This window comes from Trichogramma pretiosum, unplaced genomic scaffold, assembly GCF_000599845.2.
Source record: "Trichogramma pretiosum strain Unisexual culture from Peru unplaced genomic scaffold, Tpre_2.0 scaffold23, whole genome shotgun sequence".
NCBI lineage: Eukaryota > Metazoa > Arthropoda > Insecta > Hymenoptera > Trichogrammatidae > Trichogramma > Trichogramma pretiosum.
Genome location: NW_019641629.1, coordinates 1,103,828 through 1,130,179, shown reverse-complemented (window position 1 = coordinate 1,130,179; position 26,352 = coordinate 1,103,828). Strand labels below are relative to the sequence as shown.

The 26,352-nt window shown below is 44.4% G+C and overlaps 1 protein-coding gene across 3 annotated transcripts in view; it reads left to right on the top strand.

The window, feature by feature from the left end:
• Positions 1 to 26,352, top strand: part of LOC106654883 (protein Skeletor, isoforms B/C) — a 63,246-nt gene that overhangs the window by 25,192 nt on the left and 11,702 nt on the right. For all 3 annotated transcript variants that reach the window (XM_014374984.2, XM_014374985.2, XM_014374983.2), the window contains exons 3-4: positions 11,381 to 11,615; positions 13,694 to 13,805. In XM_014374984.2, coding sequence (XP_014230470.1) covers positions 11,381 to 11,615; positions 13,694 to 13,805 — 347 coding nt within the window. The remainder of the gene's footprint in view (positions 1 to 11,380; positions 11,616 to 13,693; positions 13,806 to 26,352) is intronic.

The following is a 26,352-nucleotide window of genomic DNA, read 5'->3' as shown; positions in this document are numbered from 1 at the left end:
CGCGTGCGTATACGTGTCCCCGAGGCAGCAGCAATACGTTACATTTATCGCGCGTCGATGATGGCCATCGACGATAACAATCGGTTTTTCGATCTGTGAAACTGAGATCTGTATTAACTGGACGGCGAATTTGATTCGAGATGCCGAGTTCCAAAAAGAACAAGTACACGTGTATAGGTAAGCTTATTAACTTCGGGCCATGGACATCGCGACATTATATAAAGTATATAATTATATATTTTAAATAATTCCAAACGAATATAAAAACTTAAAGATGTCACAAACAATAATAAAAAAGATAATTTTGAATGAGGTTAGAACTAAATTTCAATAATAATTAATGTAGCATACTAAATATGCATAAGGCGATAGCATTGACATGTCAAAATTATTTTAGTTTTAAGTTAGTTTTTAAGTTAGTTTTAAGTATTTAGTATATAAGCTGGCTCCTGTGCACAGAGAGGAATGTCTCTCTCTACAGATTTTACATGTACCTCCTAAAGGAGGATTTTGTAATTAAAAGGTCAATAATAATAATTATTATTATTATTATTATTATACGTATCTTTTTCGGGAGGTTCTGAGTTCTTTTGAACGATCCTTGCAATATTGGGAATTCCATCGGAACGCAGCAATGAGTAAAAAACAGATTAACAAGCACGTTGGGAATATCTTTGGTTTAGAATTTTTGAGCATCCAGTTTAAATAATCCATCGCTCCTAAATCTTCTGCGTGACAGATACTTTTGCCTTTCTCGCCCTCTAGCGTTCCATTGATAAAGTACTTTTATTCTATTGCGACACCTCGTTTAAATGGATACAAAATAAAATACTAATGCCGATGCGAATCGACGAAATAAGATGTGTATATCGCAGCATCAGCTGCTGCCACATGCGTATACGTATCATCTCTTAACGAAGATACATGTGTGCGACATTCATTGGCCTTATTATTATTATTATTATTATATATAGGCTAGCTATCTCTATGCGTTCCAGGTCATTATGATCGGCTCGCGCGAGTACATGCCTACCTACCTACCACTGTGCTAGCTCCCATGCGATCAATTTTCCTCCCTTTACTGCGCAGCTCGAGCGTGATGCGCGAGATACACACGACACATATCGTACACCATAGATACTATACACGCGTTATATAAAATATATGCCGCGTTTAAAGCTGCTGCATCATCCCCCCCGCCCGCCCGGCCACTCGTTCCTTATAAATATTACGAGCTCGAGGGATGCGGCCGCACGCGCGGATCGTTCACTTTATACTCGGTATATGTGTATGTTTGCTTTTGGCTCTCTCTGCGTCGCGCATTCGAGCGAGCGACTAGATAGCAGCAGCAGCTATATATACGATACGAATTGCTACATCGCCACTTTGTACAATCGATGTAATATCTCGCACGGATCAACACGGCGACGACGACGACGACGACGATGACGGTGATGAAGGATGGTCGCGAGGCCACCCGTGGGATTACGATACACTTATTGTAGCGCGCGGCCGCATGATATACAATATGCATGTGCTGCGCTGCGGCGCGCTCTTGGTCCATTTGTAGATTTAAAAGGGGTAAACGCGGTGGTAGCAGCCGAACGTGTCCAAAGAGAGAGAGAGAAGAGGACGTATTACCCGGCCTAATGTAAATATGTATGCAAAAGCGGGGCTTATGTGTATTATATCGCTTATCGCGTATATATACGATTGGGGTGCGTGTGTGGCTACTTACGAGGCTGAGTTTCTAATGACAGATGAAGTGCGCGAAAAACAATTAGACCCCCGCAAGCTTCGACGCCTCTATATAATATTACCCGATTCTCTCGAATTTATACAGTGGTCGAGCTTTTTTTTTTACTTTTGCTATCTTGTACACGATACGAGCCGCGGTACTCGATACACAAGAGGAGCGTCAAATTATAATCGATATTGTAATATGCGTGCGGCGTCGCTCGAGTACCGACCGGAATTAAGGGGACATCGAGTAGTCTCTCATTCGCGTGTCGCACGTATCATGCGTGCGCGCCTACATATTTATGGGGAGTCCTCGAGGTGGCGTGCCATTGGCATGCGTGTGTATACTTCGTATACAATACGGCCAATTTTATGTCGAATTCGATGGACTCGAGGAAACGTTTTGGGAAAATTTTTATCCATACGATTGCACATTTTACGCGACTCCCGAAGAGGATTACAAGTATTGCAAGTTTTTTTAAAATCGTAATAAATTTCATTATCACGTACTTGTTGTCTTGGGTATCGATGTCCATCGAGTAATCTTTGCTGTCACCGCAAGCTCGAATGAAATCTTGATCGAAGCGGAGTCTTATTTTCTTTATAACTTGCGCTTTATAATATTAATAAAGAAAAAATTACATGAGCAGGGTACGAAAGTCACTCCTACTTGAACTGTCAAAAGTGGATTGCCACTTGCGAGAGCGACCTTCTTCCGAAGATGCGCCACCTGGCGGTCGGTCTTGAAACATTTTAAATTAAAATCGAGCAGACGTTCCGAGCGCGATAGAAGCGGACGAGCGGACTCTTGTATTGGTCACCACGACAGCGCCGACTATAATCATGGCTAAGCCCGAAAGACTCAGTCTCTGAATTATGTGTATTTTCCTGCTATCAACTTTTTCACGAGTTCATTCCTCCACCCAAACGCTCCTAATGAAGTTTCACGCTTTCGAAAAATTTTAAAATCTTCAGTCCACTGCAGATTCGAGAGAGAGAGAGAGAGAGAGAACGAAAGAGAATCAGCCATAAGTATAATAGAAATTCCATTAGTTCGAGTGCACGCGTTGGGTGACATATCTATACAGCTGTGTGTGTGTGTGTGTGTGTGTGTGCGTGTGCGTGTGGGGCACAAGCACAGCTCTCGCTCTCACTCGTATACATATACCCTTTGCTCGAGTGCCCACACGATTCGTCTTTCTTATTCACACCCTTCGGCTGCCGCTGCTTCTAAGGATGGGGCACGCGGCGGCTCTCAAGAGAGAGAGAGAGAGAGAGAGAGAGAAAGAACGACCCCGCGTGTATCGGAGCTCGATTGTATATATACCTTCTCGCTTTTCGATCGAGCGTCTTTCGCACTCACACAGATATACACACTCACGTGTCAGCAAGTGCAAGCGAACCTCCTCTACGTTAGTATGTGTGTGTGTACATATACTTAGCCGAGTATATACTCCCTCGCGACGATCGCATTCCAAAGGCGGCTCGCTCTCACTCTCGCAAGCTCGCTTCTTTTCTTTTTTCTCTCTCTCTCTCTCTCTCTCTCTCTCTCTCTACCGCCCCATTCTCTGCCTTTGCTCTTGGCCTTACGCGATATACATACACGAGGCACATCGAGTAGAACTCGAGAGAGAAAGAGAAAAAACGCCTGTGTGTGTGTATATAAATCGAAGCTTACGTACAAATGTACTGCTGCTACTGCCTGCACGTCTTGAAAGACACATTGTCGATTGAAATGCTCCCGCTGCCGTGTGTAGTGTATATCGAGGCTATATATGTAAGGTAGTATCGCGCCACGCGATTTCTTTGTTTGGTCGCGGAAGACAAATTTCTACCCGCACAGAGAGAGAGAGAGAGAGAGTGAGCCCGACAAACTAATTCGCGCCGATCGCGCGCGGCGATAACATTCGTTTTTATACCGCAAGGCCTCGTACGCGGAATAATTTATTTTTAGGCGTATGTTAACGTATTATTTAAGTATGTTGTTGTGGTTTTTTCTTTAAGAATTTTTATTTCGATCGAGAGGAAATTCGAATTGATTTTGACAGCTGAACAAATTTAAACGCGAATAAAACCTGACGTTGTAGTGTTGATACAAAATTATAATTGATATTATCAAAAATCAAAAATAGCATGTACACTTGTGTTCGTGTTTACTTCTCTCAATGTTCACGTTCTCAACGGCTTATGCCAAGGGTAATTTATTTTCGATCGAAATTTTGACCGTGAAAACATGGAATTTCAATAACGTTATCGTCGTATCATCGAGTCTCGCCCCAAAGTCATGCCATAAAGCATTCACCATCGTACAATAACTTGTAATATTTTTATGCCTATGATTAATCTTTACGATCAGAAATTACCCATTACGAATTCGCGCGACTCAAAAATGGGATTCCCCGTACTCTCTGACTCAGATACTAGAAATTTTACGGCACTCACGAAGCCGCATATATTCCGACGAAAAATGAATTCCGATGAAGTCTTTTTGACATTGTATCTCAGTCAACAAATTTTCATAAAAAAAAAGGGTCCGATCGAAACCAGCCGCAAAAAAAAGCTCTTCGCGTCGGGGTGCAAGGAATTTGTCGCGAATGAATTTTCAACGAGAGCGAAAACACTCGGCAGACCAAAACAATTTCATTCTCGAATCACGGGTAAGAAAATTCGCAGCCCTTCTTTCTCTCGCTTTCGGGCACTTAGCGAAAGAAGAAGAAATCGTCGTCGCACGTCCGTCGCTGCCGCCGCCGCCGCCAAAAGCCTCGAGTACGTTTCCATATAAAATGCGCGCTTACGTGTACACATCCATTCGTGGTCTCCGCAGGCAGCAGCAGCAGCAGCAGCCATGAAAAGTTGAAAATCGCTTGAAAAGCCCCGTCGTGCGCTGCTGCGGTTCTGCTATATATGTATATCGTCAGCCAGCCAGAGCTCTTTCTCTCTCTCTCTCTCCTTCTCTCTAATGCATTTGCTCGCCTATAAGCAGTCAGCACACGCATCGCCGAACACCCTTTCCGCAAGCTCAGCGTTATATTCAACGCGCGGCGCCCTAACGGCCGATATATATGTATACGCACACCCACACACACACAAGTAGCACAGTATACACGTATATAATATATACTCATCACTCGTGTGTACAGCAGCTCGGCTTTTTTGCTTTCATGCTTCGCCACGCGCGCGCTCGGAGGCCCGCCGCTGCCGCCCGTTGTATAATATATGTAACGCGTATCGCATTGAGCTTTTTTGTGCCTTTGCAAATCTGCTGGTATACAGGCGCTTGCCTATATATGAATCTGGTGGTCGAGATCACGCTTGATGTAGGACTGCACCTTTTTCCTTAAACCGCATTACACGTACGCGCAGCAGTTATCGTCCGTGCATTACAAATGTTCTCCTACGTGCGGCTATTGTGTTATTTTCCTTTTTTTTTTTTTACTGCTTCATTACCAATTAAAAACGAGCGCTAAATTCTCGAGACAAAAGCCTTCGAAAGCTTTCCTCCTCTTTTTTCACTGAAAAAGCAAATTTTTTTTTCGCATCGTGAATTTTGAATTTACCTTTTGCGGTGCCCGCAGCCACTGCCAGCGATTGTAACGTTACGCTGTATACTCTCTCGAGCTTGGCTTACGCGCACGGGTTCAATGTCATCTCTAAAAACTCGGCTTCAGGAGCGAAATAAAGAACAAAAAAAAAAAAAAAAATGTCTCTCCCAGCAGCAGCGGCTCTAGACTCGCGTACATAAATACGTATATAACTGCGTATACGCCGCTGCACATATAGTGCGTGCATTACACGGTACTATGCCGCTGCAGCAGCATCGCAGTTCAGGCACACACACACACACACACACACACACACACAGAGTCGAGCCACCGCTGCTGCTGTTGCTGCTGTCGTTATCCATCTTTCGCGCGCGCGACGTTCGCCTGCCTCGTGCTTTTTGTCCCCATCAGCGTCATTGTCTACATCGGGGCGATTCTCTCTCACTCCCTCACGTACACTACTGTATACGAAACAGCAGCAGCAGCAGCAGCAGCAGCAGCAGAGAGAAATAATAGCGTCTAGCTCGAAAAGTCGGCCGTTGTCTCCATGTTATATATATATATATGTGTACGTGTCCCCTGCCGTATACACTCTTTTTTAGCCCGAGAGAGAGAGAGAGAGTATAATGGCTCTAAAATGAAGCGCACACGGCTCTTTAATCTCTTAACGCACGCGCCTTCCACTGTTCTCTGCCTCGTGCTTCTCTCTGCTGCTACTGCCTGCCTATATATATACAGCACACAAGTGCGTGCGTCTACTGCATCGGACTTTCGCCGCCTCGGTAAGGGGGTGGTGGGTGTAGAAATTCGCCACGGCCGTTAATCTATAAAAATTAACGCATTCGCCCATTAGTTCGGAGCCCGAGCGCTTTCGCTTCGATTAACGAGATTGGCCGAGCTACTACCGCCGCAGCGAAATGTGTCAAATATGATCAATCGTGAGCGCGCGCGCGTTCGCGTATAGTAACTTTTCAGCCGTACGTACGGCGGGTATAACCGAGGACAACTTGAAAAGTCCTTCGAGTGATAATTATCGGAGGCAGTCATTTTTTTTTCGTTCTTTTCTCCTTCTTTTTTTTTTATATCTGTATATGTAAAGTAGAGACGCGTATCGAGGGAGAAACAGTGGCCGTAATAGTCGCCGCCAGCCGAAAAAATCGATAGATTGCGAAGCTCGAGGGATGCCACTGCTGCTGCGAAGAGCTCGCCATATAGTACGCGGGGCCATATCTAGATTAAAATCAAAATAACCTGTCGACAGAATAGTCCGATCTATGTGTATACGTGTATATATAAGAAAAAAGCGTATGAATCGTTTCCACTTTACCGAGGAGGATCGCTTCGGCTGCGCACACAATCACAATTGGGCACGCGGCGCATCGCCGAAGCTTTAATTCTATTATATTACGTATATAGCTAGCTGCCTTCCTTTTTTCAGCTCGCGCAAAGCGGCCTAAGACTTTTGCTTGGCTTTGATTCGCGTATATACTACTATATATAAGCAGCCCTACAAGAGAGAAAAATCGGTTTTTCCTCGAGAGAAGAAGAAGAAGAAGTTTCGGTGGGATTTCGGTGAGGGGGGGCCCCCGCGAGGATGTAATAGTCGAGAGATGGCCAAGGTAATAATACTGAGAGATAGAGTAGAGTCTCCTTGTGTATATCTCTTTTGCCAGAGAGAGTGAGAGAGAGAGAGAGAGTGAGAGGCTTGTTTGCTCATCTCAAACTGTTGACAGGCTTCCGCGCGCGCTGTGACACAGGACGCCGCCGTCGTCGTTGTGCACATTCTCCGAGAGTCTTTGTCGCGTATACACACACACAATATACATTCTCTAGGCCGCAGCAGCTAGAGATATATAGAGGCAAGTATATATAGAGCAAAGGCACATAATACAACGGGGAGTAATTTTTCCTTACCTATCTCTGCTTGCCCTTTTTTTTTTGTTGGTTGCTATCGCGGAAATTTTCATCGCTTTCGCCAAAGAGCAGCAGCAGCAGTATAAGATAGGCCTTGACGATGACGCGCGATCCCGGTCGCTCATGGTTACGCGGGTGCCTCTCTACATGTAGTTTTAGTCTCGTTAGCGATACTCAAATCGGCTTTGCGTCCCTTCCTTCCTCTCTGTCTATTAAGAGTCTCGCTGGCGACTCTCGCGTGTGCGTGCATATATATAACCGCGAAAGCTCTGCACCACAACAGTATCGCGCGTGTAACGCGCACACGTGAAAGATACAAAAAGTCGAAAAGGCAGGCCCCGTAGAAATTTAATTAATTTTATAATTATACGTCGTTTTTGGGGGAGGGGATCGAGCTCTTTGACACAATTCATTTAGCCAGGATGATGTCCTCTCTTTCTCTACGCAGTGGCAGTAGTGCAGAGCTTTATTTCGTTCTGCGTACACACTCACACGTATATAGAGTGAGGATTTGTTTCTCAAGCATATAGATTCGGGGCAAAACTTGACAGTGGCACTAATCCTTCTATACCATTTCGACGAGACAGAGAGCGAGAGAGAGAGAGAGAGAGAGAGAGAGAGATAAGCCCATTCGCTAATATGTCTGCGCACGACGACGACGACAACGCACGGCGCAAAACTTGTTTCAATCCCTTTTCAGCGCACTACGCTAGATTGACTTCCAAGTATTATAATTATAGTGACTTACGGTTGTGTTTTCGCTCCCGATGATGGATGCGCTCGCGCGCGCGCGCCTAGACTAATTTGCAACCCCTTTCGTCCCGAGACAGAGACAGAGAGAGACTTCGTCGTCCTCTTAAAAGCCAAGTTATATATCTGCTTAATGAATCTCATATTTATATATAACTCACGCATTGTCTCGTCTCGCGCGCTCGCGTCTTCGGAATCACGTTGGGAAAAGTTGAGCGAGTGATTAACGCTCGAAAAAAAAAAAAAAATCACCACCGTCGTCCTCGAGAGCTGCGAGTCGATCGACGAGCGGGCTGTATCGTACCAATCCTCCGGGCCCTGTTTTTTTTTTTTTTTTTTTAAAGCCTTCGACTCCAGCTCGCATATAGACTTTAATCTTGATCAGTTTTCATCGGGCGAGCGCGTGGGATGGGGGTGAAGCAGTTAATACAAGCAATCGAGCCCCGATCACTGCCCTGCGCGCGTACATCACAGTTTTGTGTACGGGCAAACATTTGAGCGGAGTAAACACGCACGCAGTACTGCGGCGACGGTGGCTATATACGTCCATTGGGGATACATCCATCTATATATCGAGGCTGCCTCGTCGTCGTCGGACATGTCGAGGCGTTTAACATATTGCGATCGACTAGTCGTCGACGTCGTTTCCTTCATTTCGCGCGCTCGACAACGCACGATCGTCCCGCGCGTATATATACGGGGCCGGTCGGGGCAGAGCAGCCACCCTTTGTTTATCCGCAGACACGAGCGCATCGCATGTATATATGCAGGAGAGGAGTTCTTCGAGAGCCTCGAGGTTTTTTTCTTCCTGAAACGAGAATCGCAGCGAGATTTATACGATTCATCTCCATCGACGACGCTTATATTATAACGTGCGGAGCATTGCTATAGGGTTGAAATTATCAACGTCGATGATGGCCTGATGACCGAAAAATGACAATTTGGTATGTTTTGAAGCTTACTACCCGTAATTGGCTTGTTAAAAAAAAAAATCAGTCGCAATTAGTTAAAAAATATCGAGCATACTGCAAATGACCCGAATTCAGGCCAGTTCTTAAGCATTTAATTTCAGCATTTGCTACCAGGTGGCGAGCATGCTTTATGTCTAAAACTACAAGTGGCAAATTCCAAATAATCGTATAAGTCGAAGTGCTACGTTGCCCAAAAATTCTATCTCCCGTCTACTCCCTCTTGTGTTATCTGTATTAATTATAATTTATATCCATGCAGATGAGTTTGTGCGATCGTAAAATCCGTCGGGCCAATTAGCGCGCTCGCCTCGCGTAGAGATGCTTCGCGCGTACTTTGAAACAGCTCAGTACGAAGTAAGTATACACGTCCGTCGAATCCCTCAATAGCAGCGCGAGGGGCTTAATATCCAAGATCCGTCGGGGCTGGGCACACATACACACACAGACGGTCTATCTCTCGTCTGCGGAACTGGCTCGAGCACAAATATTAAATCCCTCTAGTCCTCCTCCTCCTCCTTCTTATCCCGCGCAGCGCCCACCACAAATATTACATCCGCGTCAGATCTTCGGACAAACTCATCGGCCAAAGCGACGGAAAAGGACGTCTCGTCGGCAGCTTGCCTCTGCCTACACCAACAAAGTTTCTGCCGCGACTCGAAAATCGATCTGCGATTGCGCTCACAGAGAGACACACACACACACAGTGCAGCGGAGTAGTAGCAGAGACTGTAAAGTGTACTACGGGACTATATGGCTTTTAGCATTAGCCGCCGACCTTAATAATCATCATCGCTGGCGTCGTCGTCGTCGTTGGGTAATACGCGAGGCGGTGGTAGCTCGGAGTGAGAGAGAGAGACAAAGAGAGGTGTTGCCCCCTGTATATATACCCCCTGACACGGCACGGCGGCAGTGATTAGAGATCCATTAGCGGCCTGGCAACAAATAGCTCTCCGACGACGACGACGACGACAGAGCGCCCCTGTGCACCTACCACTACTACCACTACCACTACTGCTATGTCCCATAGGCAGGAGGCACGAGCGACAAAAGCTCGCGCGCGCCCGAGCGACGATTGGCGTGCACGTCACGGCTGCTTTGCGTTCGATGTGCGCGCACTTTGTTTTACCGCAGCTGCGAGCAGCAGTTGGCAGCAGTGCCCTTTATCTCGAGCTTTTTATCGAACCTATAATACATAGAGCTCGTGGACTGATCGTCGTGAAACGGTCAACTATCTCTCTGTGCGCGTGTCAAATATTTACGAAATCACGTAGTTGTCGAATGGGCAGAGAGACAGCAAACGATGAATTAATATATCTCGACGGATTCAGCGAGGTGCGTATATATGTGTAGTTAATACAGACCGTGAAAGCTCGATCGATGATTGCTGTCGGACGGATTTTTTTATGACGATCGGCGTCGAGAGGCACGTAGGGGTTCGAGAACAAAAGACGCGCGCTGACTTTAATCGGCCCGCGCATTTTAATTGTTCTATGTTCTCTTTTAGAGTACATAGTTAGTTTGGATATTAATGTTTTGCATTTTCGACTCTTATACAACGTGGCCCATTACATACTAGTGACTACCTCGATTGCGAAGTATCGAACAGATATGGATGGATATAACGGCATGTTAACTTTTCTTTTTATGTCAATCTCCCAAACGTCGTTACAAACTTTCAAGATGATTGGTTCATTATTGCAATGAGAAAAATTAGGACCGTCCGAGCGGACAGCGTACTAAAAAAGAGTAAAAGCTCGTTTATTTCCTTTTTTTTTAACGAACGATCGATTATACAATTCGTACATACGTGTTAACGATCATTTTGTATATCGCGCTAAAACGTTTTAATCTTATCAACGAGATAAGTCGAAAAATCGGCCTCGAAATATATGCACCTCTTTCTCTCTGTCTATCATGGAGTCTGCACTGCGATAGTGGGGTTTGCGCGAGCGCGCCTGGGTGGATATATAAGACGATGAAGGAAAACACAGTCGCAATAAAGATCAGCTCAGCTGAGAGCGAGCGAGCTTCAATCTGAAATTGAAACGTCGATCGAGAAAGAGTGAGAGAGAGAGACCAGCAGCAGCAGCCCGAGAAGCGGCAATAACAGATTTTTTTTCCTCTCTCTCTCTCTTCTTTTATTTTTTTTTTTCTTTCACCCTTCGCCACGCGCCGCTTCTGCTTTTTCAACGTCCGATGGACAGACAGACAGACAGACGGGAGAGCTGCTGATCGCGCTGAGCTCTCTCTCTCTCTCGACGCTTAAACTTGCGGCTCTTATTGCTCTTCTCCTCCGACGCGATTGCTCGTCTCTCTCTCTTTGTGTACAGGTATAGATAGATACGGAGCATCGACGTCGATCGCGTATCTTTTTTTCTATGACATTCGACAATCGATCAACTCGCAAAAATTTTTCTATTCGTTATCGTTCATAATCGTTCTCTTTTTCTATCGTCGTTGCAGGCTCTGCGGGCAACGAGCGACGCCGCGACTCCAACTATTACGGCACGCGGGTGGGCAGCTTCACGTCGTTCGCCCACGCGCTCAGCGGCGACGTCTACGTCGTCGACGAGTACACGCTCTTCGTGAAGAACTTCAGCTACGACGGCACGGCGCCCAACGCCGTCTTCTGGGTCGGCAACTCGTCCATGCCCATGCCCGACGGCACGCCCATCTCCTATCCGGAGCACCACAGCAGGTATGTATATATACGCAGGCAATAAAATAGAAATGCGAAAAACAAAATAAAATCTCTGCCCCTCTTTACTTTTTTTTTTTAATACCACGTGCAACGTTGCTATAACGTCGAAGAAGAAGCAGCGAACCCCCCCGCGTACTGTCGATACTACCACTACGCGCGTATAATAATAGTAATGTGTCGAAACCGCCCTTTGAATGTTTCGCTTTAAACTTTCGCCAACAACCCCCGCACGGCCGCGTGCGTGCGTGCAACGCTTCGGGTTTTACGGGCCGGCGCGCACGCTTCTGCTCCGCGCGCGGCGCTACACGCTTGGCGAGGCACACACACACACACACACATACACTTTCGGCCGCATTATTTATAACCGTATCGAGAAGAAGAGAAGCGGTGCATAAATTTGCGAGAGCAAAAAGCGCAACGAGGCTCTACTGCTGCCTATTCTCCATATCCCACCCACGCATACACACAGACACAGACACAGACGCGCAGAGACACGGACGAGCACTCAACGACACACAGGCGCGCGCGCGCGACGAAAGGAAGTGGCTCTTTGACTTGGATCAGCGCGAATGGCTTCCTGTCGCTCGATCGCTCCCGTAAGCGCGCAATCTGCTTTTGCGCCCCAACCCCCCCGCTGCCGCCTGCGATGTGTGTGTGTGTGTGTATACTAATATTATAATCGTACGATATTCCGGTCTCTCGCATCGCCGGGCTCGGGGCTCCTATATAAATGTATTGTGTAACGTTTTTCGCGTGCCAGTGAGGGGGTGCGCGAGGATTGAACTATTTGAACGAATACATCATTTTTATTTATTTATTTATTTATTTTTTTATAACTCCTTTATTTTTTTTTTTTTTACAATCTGTCTGAGCGTGAGACATTTGGTAAAATTTATACAAATAAAATAAAATAAATTAGCGCGCGGGAGTAACTATCCGTTGACAGACGTTCGTGTACGAGGCATCTGATTTTAGTTACAGATGGTTTTTAAATGCAGGCGTTTCTAGAGGTAGTTGTGTTTTTTCCAACTCATTTTTTTATAAATGTATTTATTGCATAAAAAATACACGAACGATGTCCACTGCGAACATACGATTAAAAAGTAGAAAAAAAAGGTTACGAATCAATCCGAATCACGAACTCTCCGACCTTCGTTCGCCAAGCAGATGCGATACAGATCTTCGTTCTTGAACTGCGTCGATGATCGTTTCGCAGCAGAGAAGCGGCAGTCTGTAGTTCATCGGCTCCAAGAAAGAATCCAGCGCCCAGGAGCGGAAAAATCCTCTCGCGACCGTCTCGCACAGATGAGAATGGGCGACCCATCCTCGGGTAATCGCGCGCAGCGACAGACTCGATTTTATCACGGTCGATGCTGCTTTTTCCACGTGGTACTGGTAATTTTCGTGCGATCCGCGACGATCGTCGCTATCGTCGTACACTCCGTGCGCCTCGAATAATTTCACGACGTTCAAGGCGTCGGCGCGATCGATCGCTTATCCGGCTTCCTCGAGACGCTCGACGATCGCCAGAGCTCCGGCGGCGGCTAGCTGCAATTTTACGACTCCAGCGCCCGCCGCGATGATGATCGTCCAAGTCGCTGAGAAAAAAAACGAAACCGTCGTGGAGACGGGCGCCACGATCCAAGAGCAGATCCACGACGCTCGCCTTGAAGGTCGCCACGGCCCACTGCAGAGGTGTCCACGTCGTTGCTGACCCGGAAAAATTCTTCCAACAGCTCGATCCAGTCGCAGAGCGGTGAAGCCCTCGGCGCCGGCCAGATTCGGATCTGCGCCGCGGCGTCTCAGCAGTAGCCCGATCATGCGTGGCCGCTGCAGCAGAACCTGGACAATTGAGAGCCAAGTGCAGCGGCGTATTGCCCCACTCGTCCCAACGACTTGAGCTTTGTAATCGTTACCAAATGAAGCGACTCCGACTACGCGCGTCGTTTGACCGAGCTATTAAAAAAAAACAATTAAAAAAACTTTGGCGGGCAATGAAAATCGAGAACTTGCTAAAAAAAAAATTGTACACGATAATTCGATTCATCTATATATGTATCTCTCGATCGTTGCAGAAATCCATCCCCGCTGGGCTACTACAAGAACGCCGACATACTGCTGAAGCTGCCGTACAACATGAGGGTCCGCGACATCAAGTACCTCAGCGTCTGGTGTCAACGCTTCACCGTGAGTATACTCATGCGCGATGTAATATATTTTTCTATATTTATATAAAGTATCTCGAAGAATTTCTGCATTTTGCATATACACAAGTACGCAAACGTCTCGCATATCTTACGTGTGCTCACACACATACGGGGACCAGCCGCTCGAAAGTCTGATAAAAGTTTAAAAAATAAAGGAAAGAAAAGAAAGGAAGAAAGAAAGCCGGGGGGAGGGCATCAAACATCTTTTTTTCGCTGGCGCGCATCAAGATACGAGAGTCTCGATTTTTTCCGAAACGAGACAGAGCGAGAGAGAAAGAACTCTGGGGGGAGTTTGTGCTCTCTCTCTCTCTATATATTATATATCCTCTATCAGACTGGCATTCGTGGTCAATGGCGCGTGTCAAATGGATTCGGAAGCTCGCTCTAGCTTTCGCCTCTCTCTCTCTCCCCGCGCACATGCCTAGGCGCTCGATGCTCGCTGTTATATATGTACGATTTACCGAAGCACGCGTCACGCATCCCTTTACGTATTTTTATCGTTATTATCGTGATTATTATTGTGATTATTATTGCATCACCAACAGCGCGGGTGTGCTAGCCGATAGCCTTTTTTCCGCTAGAAAATTTTTTCGCAGCTCCATAAAAAAAAAAAAAGGCAAAAAAATATCGAGTGTTATACAGAAATTTTTTTTTAGTTTTTTATCATGTACCAACGAGAGCTCCTCGTATCGAATGACAGTTAACGCGCGCTCGCTCGTTCGGCCTTGATGTATAATATAATAATATAATAGAGACATTAGCGGCAGCGGCAGGCAGGGATGCCTTGGAGTGTACACGCGGAGCGCCGAGCTATTATTCGTGAGACTCGAGTGGATCTGGCCAAGCTCGCTCGCGACCCTCCCTCGTCGTAGTATCTCGTCGCAGCAGTAGTAGTGGCAGTGCTCCATGTCACCACAAAACGCAGCAGCAGCTTTGCATATCGCGCGTATTATACGAAACTCGATATTCCTGATCTTTTGTTCTATCCGTCTCTATCTCTCGGGCGTGCGCCGCGGTGCGATGGTGCACTTTTTAACGAGCGGTGTATACGTAGGAGAGCTGATATCGATGCGTCGTCGTCGCTCCATTCATGCTGCCGCTGCTGTTGCGATGTATTTTTTTTTTTTTTTTTTCTATATACGTATGTGTGTACGTGCTCTTTTTGTGCTGCTGTATACGTGTATACGCGGCTCGAATTTTAAGAGATAATCGATAGTCAATCATAAACGGCTGCTGCTCGACCTGCTACGATATATACTATACTATAATATATATGTTTCGAGAGGAGGAGGAGGAGGAGAAGGTGGAGGTGGAACCCGAACGCGGAAATTTCGTTCATCAATCACTTTATGATATAGATGCACATCAATCGTGGGGCCCGGCTTATCGCATTACGCGTTTTCGAGCGACTACTCTATACTACGTACGTGTATCCTACCCTTGAGTAAGAAATAGAGAGAGAGAGAGAGGAAAGGGAGAGAGAATCGTGTGTGGCGAGGCAGCAGCAGCAGCTCTTTAAACTACTTAGTGCGGGAAATGTGATTTCGGTGGAAGAAAACTCGACGACGACGACGTTGACGGTGGTAGTGGTGGTGCATTAGTCTCGCTCGCGAGCAGCGGCAGCAGCAGATTTCGCTTCCGTTATATATATAATACGCGTCAGTCAGTCAGTCAGATTCTCTCCCACGTATACTACTACACGTACATACATACATACATACACACTTGCAGCAGCCGTCCCTTTGACAGCTTAGAGAGAATAAGAGAGAGACGGAGATTGTGTGTATTGTCCTAGGTAAGCCGAGAGGCGGCTATTCGCTTTCGCTCGCTCATACCCTTTATCTTCTTTCTCTCTCCTTTTTTTTGTTGTTGGTTGGTTGGTTGGTTGGTTGGTTGGTCTGCGCGCTCGATCCATAATCGCTATATCTGGCTTTGCGCCCGGAGACCTCGACTGCGCCGTATTATATGTATTTTTATACACTCGCTCGACCCCTATACTATATTGGCGTATGTGTGTACACCGAGGCAATGACGTCTATATTATCCACAGTTCATAGCTTTTAAGCACGTCTTAATCGCACTAATGTCCTCTGGCAGTAATATAGTGGCAGCCGCCGCTGCTGCTGCTGCTGCTGCTGCTGCTGATTCGGCCCACGGATTTGCATTGATTTTTTAATTTTTATTTAGATCGCCAGACAATTCTTTTTTTTAATATACTTATTCGAATTTTTCGTACCTCGATAAAAATGTTCTGCGTTAATAATAACCCGATGGCCAAAACGATTGACTGTTCAAGTCACGAATTTGCTTGTTTTTGTAATTTTTCTGTTACAAATATTAATCGAATTTTCAAATGTCCCGAAAATGACAATTTTATTCTATGAGTTAAAAAAAACCATTTCGTATTTACGTAGTGAACTTCATGTAAAAGCAATTAATTTTCATACTGATAAATAATAATTTGTTGGCTGCAGCCACGCACTCATAGTATTCTAGTTGTTTCGAAAAATTTAGGCCAGTTTTCAAACATGTTAAACACGATCTAAACCTCTCTCTTTCAAACTCCACCACTAGATGGCGAGTACCTATTATCTGTAAATCTGCAAGTGGCAAGGTAAAAATACTTGTATAAATCAAAGATAGATAGATAGATAGATCCATCAATGGGATTGGTTGTGAGAAAATTTAGAAATATCAGTCGTACAAATTTAGACTAGCTCTTAACCACTTTGAGCATCCGTCGCTAGATGGCGAGTACCTAAATCTGCAAGTGGCAAAGTAAAAAAACTCGTATAAGTCAACGATAGATAGATAAATAGGTAGAAATATTTCGTTCAGCCCCACCTCTGGAAATCTGCAAGGGGCAAAGTAAAAATACGTGTATATAAGTCAAAGCATGCTTTCGAAAAATTATATCCCTGCATCTATAATTTTCGGTGAAAAAAACATTACACTTTTGATCGATATGTTTCGAGTTCTCTGGTGCTTATACATCCGAGCGAATCTTCGGACAAAAACTAGCCCATAGAATGTTGAGCACTTTTACCAGGGTATATAATACATCCGAGTAACAAAGTCCCGGGTCTGTTTGGCGATCGCTCGGCCCAAGCGAGATATATATACGCGCTTCATTGTTCGCCGCGCTGCCGCAGATAGCAAACCTTATAGCTGCTGCTGCCGTCGCTGCTCGAGAGAAAGATATATATATTTTAGAGATATCAAACCACTAGCTCAATGGTCTGACGACGACGACGACAATCCTGATAGGATTCGATTCAATTTTTCTCTCTCTCTCTCGCTTTTCTTTCGCGATCGCTTCTCTATTTCTCTCCTTCCTCTCTCCTCTTCCTCCTTCTCGCTCCAGATCGCCCATAAAAGCCGCTATATACCCGTTACCAAGTGAGAAGCCTTGAAAGTCCTATAGTATAACGCACAGCCGAAGATTCTCTCTTTCTCTACTCGATTGCAAATAGAGAACGCGATCGGTTTACTCGCTCGGAATTGCTACGTAGTTATTATATACCTACGTGTGTGTATGCGTGCATATAAATACCATTTTCCAATAATAGCTACAGTCTACGCGAGATCGTCGCCGGAGATTCGCTTATTTCTCATTTTTCCTTGTTTATATTTGCTTGTATTTTCGTGTAATCGTTGACTTTTTCAATTTATTCGAGCAGCAGCTCGTCAAGCTTCGGGGATAAAACTACCGTCTTGGCGAGCCAAAAAAATAAAAATAAAAATTGATCCCGCATCGATTGCGCATAACGACCCGATGCTACTGATTATACTCGACTGCAGTCCGTGCCTAAATTGCGATTCGGCCTCGAGCTTTCGATTAGTCGCGAATTTCTTCTTCTTTTTTTTTTGGTGGGGGTACGGAAAGTATAAGCGCAACGACGATGACGAATCTCGACGAAAAAAAAAAAAGGTATACAGGCTTACTCGAATCCAGTGGCTTGCGAATATAATGGCAAACATGCAGCGCCCGAAGAATCGATACCTCGGATTGACCCGAAAGCACAATATTTATTCGCGTCGTGGCGGCGTGTATTATAACACACGGTCGTGAGAGTACAACGCATACAATAGAGAAGACCAAACTATGTACATATAACAGTGGTAACTACGATTTTTTTCTCTCTCTCTCTCTTTTTGGATGTATACGAAACTCTGCCAATTATAGGAAAAGACGCGCGCCTGCTTATAATAAAATATATATGGCACAGCAGCGTAGTAATATTCTGCTGCCGCTGCTACCGCTATGTGTGTCATATTTTTTTTTCGTGGTTGCGATCTCGCTCCAAAAAGCTTGGGTTGCTCTGCGCTCTTCTTGTCTGCCAACAAGCAGCCCAGCTTGTATTGTCATGGAAATTTGTTTTTGCCGCTGATAGGTCCGCTCGTCGAGTGCATATTATACCTTATATAATACATTTAATAGTGAATTTCGCGCGCGTTGCCAAAAGCGAAAAAGAGAGTATATAGAGATGCGCTGGCATTATCATCAACGCGGCTCTCTCCGTGACGCTTGTTTTGCCCGCGTCTACCACTACTACTACTACTACTACTTCTGCTCGGGACGTAACGTATTAGATATATATATATATATACCCATGTATACAAGGCATTTGCATTTGAATTCAAACGTCGAGTTAATTAAACGAGCTGCTGCCGCTGCGAGTCGAGTCGAGTAGAGAGAGTCGTGGTTTTCGACGCGCCGCCGCCGCCGCCGTTTTGCGCTCTCTATGTGTGTACGAGTGTGGCCTGACTCCTCCTCTGTTACTCGTCGTCGTCGTCGTCGTCTACCAGCACAAATACATTCTGAGACTGATTGTGCGTCAATTGTAAACGCCGCATCCACCCTTGCACCACCCCAGCAGCAGCAGCAGCAGCAGTAGCAGCTCTTCTCTCTCTCTCTCTTTCGCTCACTCACTCGGCACTATTATCATAGAACATGTATTTTGCGCGTCTTTGTTCCAAGTTATATATGCCTAATACGTCGTAATTCGCTCGAGTTTACAATTTCATAATATTTCCTTTTTAAAGTGTAATTTCGCGAATCCTCGTGCGTATTATGCTTTTTTTCATTTTTTTTTTTCATTTTTTTTTTTTTCATTTTTTTTTTCGTCGACCGACTTGATTAATGAAGCGTAATTATTCACGTTTTGTGCCTCGATGAACTCGGCGTATATTTGTTGAAGAGAACCTTTTTTTTTCGCGTGTATACTCTTGCCAGTACGTGCAAATAGTTTCTAATAAACAAACCGACGGTATACGCGACGAGATATATGTGTATAATATACGCCGCAACCGGCAGAGGTAATTATTAGCTCGTGCGGCTCGAGGAAAACTTTGAATATTGCGAATAGTTTGCGCTTTGATTATATTCGATGTGCAGGATCCGGCGAATACATAGAGAGCTTGGGTCAAGCTTCATAATAATTCAGCAGCTTCGTATATTTACGGCATGTGAAGATTCAACGAACTCGAATTCATCGTTAGTTTTCAAGTGATGTACGAGCGAATCGTTGAAGAAGAAAATTATTAAAGTGAAAATGAATAATATCTTGTCGTCGTCGACGTACCGGACGACGATGATACGCGACGGCTTTTATGCAATGCCAGTTGCTTACTATGGTAGGATTTTCACACATGGCAAAAATTAATTTTGTCCGAAAGTCGTTGAATCGTGGGTATCACTTGGGACAAAAAGCAACTTTTGGAACAGTATTGAAGGATAAGATCAAGAGATTGAAATTTATCCGAAAAATTAATTGGGAGGATAGTGATGACTTTCGAAATGAATTGAAAAATATATACATAAATGACACGATAACACTCTATCAGTTGAAAGAACAAACCGATATAGTAGTGCCGATAATATATATATTCTGAGAAAATTATTTATATATATTCTAAGAAAATTATTTTGCCACTTGCGAGTTTACTATGCTCCATCTGTTGATAATATCAAAAAGCTTTCAATACACCTTTTTGCTTACGATAAATCCCGTATACAGTACCATACGAATTTCGGAATATCAATCGCTGTATTTTCCTATACGAGGGTATAATTTAATTTTATAAAATCAATGAGCAGCTGTATAAAAAAACCTGTTGTAAGCGAAACTGCAACAAAATTTCAGTGACGTAAAGATATAAAATTGCCGAAAAGTCGCCGTCGTCGTCGTCGAGAGTCGAGCGCCTGCGCGCAACCGGGCGCGTCTACCTCGACGACGAGGATGAGGGTCGATGTTGCGCTCTTCTCGTGTGTGTGCATGCATGCACTCGTGCATCCGGGACGATGAAGAAATTATATTACAACTGCATAGATTTTTTTTCTCCGCTCCAGCCTCGCCTAGCTCTCAGGGTCCATATTTGCTTCGACCGGACGAGCGAAATGCAATTGATAGTACACACGGTGTTGAGCTTGTTACGACGCGATCCGCATTGCCTTGATTTACAGGCCTTCGCGCGCGCGTGCATGGATCCGAGATAAACGCGCAAGTATGTGTGCTTAAGAGCACACTGCGCGCGAGTGCCTGCATTATAGTGGACTGCCGTGTGGATGTGTGTGTCTGCACAGAGTCTCACGAGGCTCTTCGAGTCGTCTCTCTCTCTCTTACTTCGAGAGGATGCTCGACGTTCCTCTCATACCGACGCGCGCCGATCATCGACTGTACTACTACTACTACTACTACTACTACTACTATTGCCACTAGACTACATAATAATGTACGTGTATCCACGCGCAAGCTCGTCCCCCTGCCCACCCCCCGTCAATGCCATTCGAAACATGTATGTATATCGCTGCTTTTATCCTCGCTCCACATGCAACTGTAAACAGCTGCAAAGGCATCTTCTTCTTTTTTGGCGGTACACTCTGCGAATTAATCAACTGTCGTGTGCGCAGCAGCAGCTCCCGAGCGCGATGAAATATGTAGCATTAAACTCGACGAATTATTTTATTATATCAATGCCTGCCACAGCAGCTCGGTACTCGTCTTTTTGCTGGAGAAACCATAGAAATATACACGCGTACACGGATACCAAACGCAATTAATGTATCTCGCGCGCACTCGTTACGTTATATCCTCTTACGAAAGTATATTACTACGGGCCCGGTCAAAGTTGCTCCGCTCGCTCGACTCGACTCGGCGAAAGAGATAGCGCAGCGAGAGTCTCGTTATTTTCGGGGCAAATCGTATTAAAGGTAAAAAGTTACTTGCGGAATGTTAATAGGAGGGTGTTTTTTAACAGACATGAAAAAAAGATAGCAGTTAATCGAAATACTTTATTATTCTTAGAAAAATTGAGATAATTAAGCGATACACTTTATAAAATTATGCAGCGCGTACTCGTGCGAATGTGAAAGTCTTTATTGCGTTCGAATTCACTCGGAACAAATCTCACATTCGTACGATGTTCCGACAGTAGATATGTGTCGCATTTATTTTAGTTTCAACGGTACAATTGCTTTCGCATGATTCGCGACAAATTTTACAGTCGTAGGATTTACAGCGAGCGGGGGTTGTGGTCGCGTGATTTTTTATGGTTTGTTTCTACCCGAATAATTTATGAAAAATCCTACACTTCTAGGATTTACCTCGATTGTGCACTGTTTTACTGTGCTTAATGTTAACACCCTTATCGGAAAATGATTCGTGACGAGTATTGAATTAGAAAGTTTTGCTTCAATTATGTACTGATTTTATGTGAGCTTTGAGGTAGCTTTTTAGTCCAAATGATTTGTAACAAATCTCACATTCAAAGGGTTTGCTCCGATCATGTACTACACTTACGTGTCTATTGAGGTTTGATTTATGTCCAAATGATTTGTGACAAATCTTACACTCAAAGGGATTAATACGATTATGTACTCCATTTATGTGAAGTTTGAGGATATTTTTTCGACCAAATGATTTATGACAAATTTCACATTCAAAGGGTTTGCTACGATCATGTATTGAAATAATGTGAATATTGACGTAAGCCTTGGAAGAAAATAGTTTGTGACAAATATCACACTCAAAAGGTTTGCTCCGATCATGTATCATCACTATGTGTCTATTCATGTTTTGCTTTTGTCCAAATAATTTTTTACAAATATTACATTCGAAGGGTTTGCTACGATTATGTACAGTATTGATGTGCTTTTTCAGGTTACTTTTATATCCAAATGATTTGTGACAAATCTCACATTCGAAGGGTTTGCTCCGATCATGTACTGCATTTACGTGCCTTTTGAGTTCATTCTGGTATTCAAATGATTTATGACAACTCTCACATTCAAAGGGTTTGCTCCGATCATGTACTGCATTTACGTGCCTTTTGAGTTTATTCTGGTATCCAAATGATTTATGACAAATCTCACATTCAAAGGGTTTGATACGATCATGTACTGCATTTATGTGAGTTTTAAGGGAACCTCTTTGCGTAAATGATTTGTGACAAATCTTACATTCGATAAGTTTGCTAGGATCGTGAACTGAATTTACGTGCTTATTTAGGTGAGCCTTGTATCCAAATGGTTTGTGACAGATATCGCATTCGAAGGAATGGCTACTATTATGAAGTATTTTCTTGTGAATTTTGCGAGCAGATTTTTGTTTAAATGATTTTTGACAGATTTCACATTTATAGGGTTTTCTTAGACCATGTGCTACATCCATATGATCTTCAAGTTTATTCCAGCATTCAAATATTTCGTGGAAAACGTCACATTCATGTGGTTTATTGTTTATTGCCGTTGATCTTTCTTCTCCTCTACTGGTTTCTTGACATTCATTACGCTCGGGAAATAAGTTGCTTTGTGGTTTTCTTTCTAATGCTTTCACCTCCTCGGATTCGGCGAATTTCAATCGGGAATTGACTAGAAGGTGATTTTCATTGTCGCGATCCAATTGTTTTTCGATCGTAATTACCTCATCTTCATCGTTCAATTGATCGGACTGAACTAGACTCTCTACTTTGGCAATCGATGGACAACTTTGATCCTCGGTTTTGCATATGATCGTCGACAGAGGCGTCGGTTCAGCTTTGACATATTTGCACTCGATATCTATGAATACATCTTTACCGATGTCACTGGCCTCATTTCCGTTTTCCATTTTTACGATAGCTCGAAGATTTTGGTTCTCGGATTTGCATATGCTCGTCGACGATTGTGGCAGTTCAAGTCTAACATCTTTGCACTCAAATTCAATGGATACATTTTCATTGATCTCTCGCTGCATTGCCATAACCTCGTTGAAGTAGTTTGCCTAGAATTAAAGCTACGCAGTAGTTTTTGTTCGGGGAAAATTAGAAAATTATTCAAATCATTGAACTCACCGATGATTCATAAAACGCGAATGTTTCAACGTTCTTGATGTCGCTGGAGTTCAACAAAACAGAATCCGGCCAAGTATCGGTCGGTTCTACCTTCACCCTGTGTAACGATCAAGTTCGATGAAGCGATCGTTTGCAAAAAAAAACATCGTGAACGCTAATAAAAATGTCATACCTCGCTGTGTCCTCTTCGCTTTCCATCGCTCGCTCAATCATTGGTACTCGCTGCGGGGAATTTTCACGAGATACACCGAAAAAATATTCGAGGTTAAAGCTCCTCGAGCAGCCAACACTGTAATTTTACGGATATTATTTGTAAACACTCGTTAGCCGAGGAATCGAGGGACGACTATATAAGCGAGTGTCATCGCACTTACGCGCAATTGTAATGAGTTAATTGGCGCCCCCTCTACCGTCGATCAGCCCTGCGCAGTTATTTACCTGGAGATATGCCGCGTGTCATTGAATCTAAGCAAATTCTTATGATATGAATTTGCTTATGAACCGATACAGAGTAGTATTGCGCTCGTGACATTAAAAATAAAATTCAACCGGTCATCGGAGCTGCAGCTAGTAATAAAATAATAATAATTCAACGAATTATATGAATTTGTATTTTATCATTGAACGATTTAATGTTTTACAGTGGAATAAACTTTCATTTGTTGAATTTTTTTGAAACTCCTCGTAAATAGATCATGTCAAAATATAAAAAGTAATATTTCTTTGTCAATTTTGTTCGACAAAAAAATACTTAATACTTTTAAATTACGTTCGCATCGCGAAATTTATAATTTTGAGATCTTTCAAAGTACGTCACAGACACACACACAGGCCAATCTCTGCGTACGCGCAATAAAAAAAAAAGGGTCAAAAATAATTTCACGCAAGCTCGCACGATGGTGTGTGAGTGAAAGCAGCAGCCGCGCTAGCTTTCGAGCGCGTTAATTATCCCCCGTGACAAAATGCTCTATGGGCCAGGCGGCAGCGCGCGTTATTACATATAACGTACATAATAATCAACTACTATACGCAAAATTGAAGGCTTAGGCAAAAATGAAATGGCCGTGTACAGTAGTAGTAGTAGTAGTAGTGGTAGTATATAATACACGAGAGGGCCAAACCGTATAGTATCTCGCTGCACGAGGAAGAGAATAGCAGAGGGCTAAAGTGGGACACGAACAGAGAGAGAGAGAGAGGCGAACGTGCGCCAAAAGTCATGCTCCATGCTGCTGCACACACCCACAGACAGACACACACACGCACATAGAAACGGAAGCTGCTCAGAGGGATTTTTCCTCTCGGCTCCCCCGGCAGCAGCAGAGAGCAGAGAGCAGAAGAGCAGCTATATATCTGACGCACGCTACGGCCTGGCTCTATGAATACGATATATAGCTATGTGCGCGGCGCGCTCGCTACTGTACGCCGAGTATAAGAGTAATAAGGCACACCGAGAGCAAAAGAGAGAGAGAGAGAGAGAGGAGCACGACGATTGGTGGGCTGGCTCGAGGCCTCGCTCTAGCTCGCTCGTCGACGACGTCGGGCGACGCCCACCCGAACTCGACGAACGAAACGTAGTAGCAGAGAGTATATAGTAGTACCTATCTATACTCGCCTCGCTCGCCTCGTATATATAGCCGGGCAGACAGCACTAACTAACTCACTCGCTCGGGGCTCGCTCACCGGCCGGTAAAGTTTAGTCCACTAGCGCATATGATATATAGGCATATAGAAACGAAGCTGCGCTGCTCATGGCAGAGAGAGAGAGGAGCTTTTGCTGTACTGTACCTACACCTACGTATATATGACGTCATGGGCTTTTCTTTGGCAGTGCGCGCACGAGAGAAACGTACGTATGTATGTATGCGAGCTCAAAGGGTTCGCGTATATAAAGTCTGTGTATAAAGACTGAAAAAAAGTGACTGTATGCGTTTCGAAAAAAAGCTCGTTTTTTTTAGCTTTTCCAAATTTCGAGCGATTCTTTAAGGTATAATTCGGAAATATACTCATCGTTTCGCATAAACTATATACTTTCAATGACATAGCCATCGTCGTCGATTTTCCATTCACGAGGCTGTACCGTGCGTACTTTTAAATAAGATTCCTATTTCAAACGCCTCGGCTCCGAGCTTTAAATTAAAACTTGAGGCTCGCGAGTTTCGCACAGTAAGAGAGACTTTCCAGCTGGATACAGCAGCACAGAAATCGTAAATTACCTCGGCTAACTCGGCGCTATGCTGCTGCTGCTGCTGCTGCTACGGCTCGAAATAAGAAAAGCCGCTAATGAAATTCCAATTGAGATCGGGCGAAATAAGTAATCCAAGCCCTCGCGCTCCGTATATCCGAGTACACAGCCGAGTCCAAAATGAGAGACTCGAGGCGCACGGGTTTTCTTTTCAACATTCTGTGATTCGCGTAGAGCAAAAAAGGAAAAAAGTGCATTCAAGGATGTGTATAGTAAAAGAAGCGGAGTAAACTGCTCTGGACGCTTAATTAAACGTTTTTCGAGGACAAAAAAAAAGATAGTAAGGAGGAAGAAGAAGTATTTAAAGAAGGATATAAGTTAGCTGCGAGCGGGGGGGTCGCGCGCGCGCAAGAAGAAAAAAGTCCTATTAAATCCTCGAGCTTGTGTGTGTGTGTGTGTCTATGTGTGCGAGCACGAAATCGCGAGTTTAAGGTCCCGCAGCTCGAGAGATTCCTCGCGACATCTTTAATTTATCGCCTACTTAAATTTCTTCGCGGGGAGGCGCACTCGCGTTTCCTCCCTTTTTGCTCGGCCCGACGGATTTACGCTGCGTTTTTTTACCTCCTTGCCTATACGCTCGTGATACTTACTTTTTTTGCTCGCTCTCTCTTCTTCTTTACGTGCGATTAGCTTCGAAGCCGTGAAAAATACACAAATTGAAGCCCGATACGCGATTCCACGGTCTTTATGGATTGGCACTTGTTGTCGCGATTCGATCGCGCCACGTATATCGAGGACTTATATCGGTGCGTGACTCTTGACGATCGCGCGAGGACATTTGCGCGTGGATGTATGTAGGCTTGAGAGAAAATCGAAACTTACCGGGGCTTGCGTAATAACATGGCTAATTCCGATTTAATAAAAAGAGCGATAACGCACAGAGGACGTTTGCAAGTTATTATTAGACCAATAGAAAACATAAATATTGGGGAAAGTTTCGACTGATTAATTA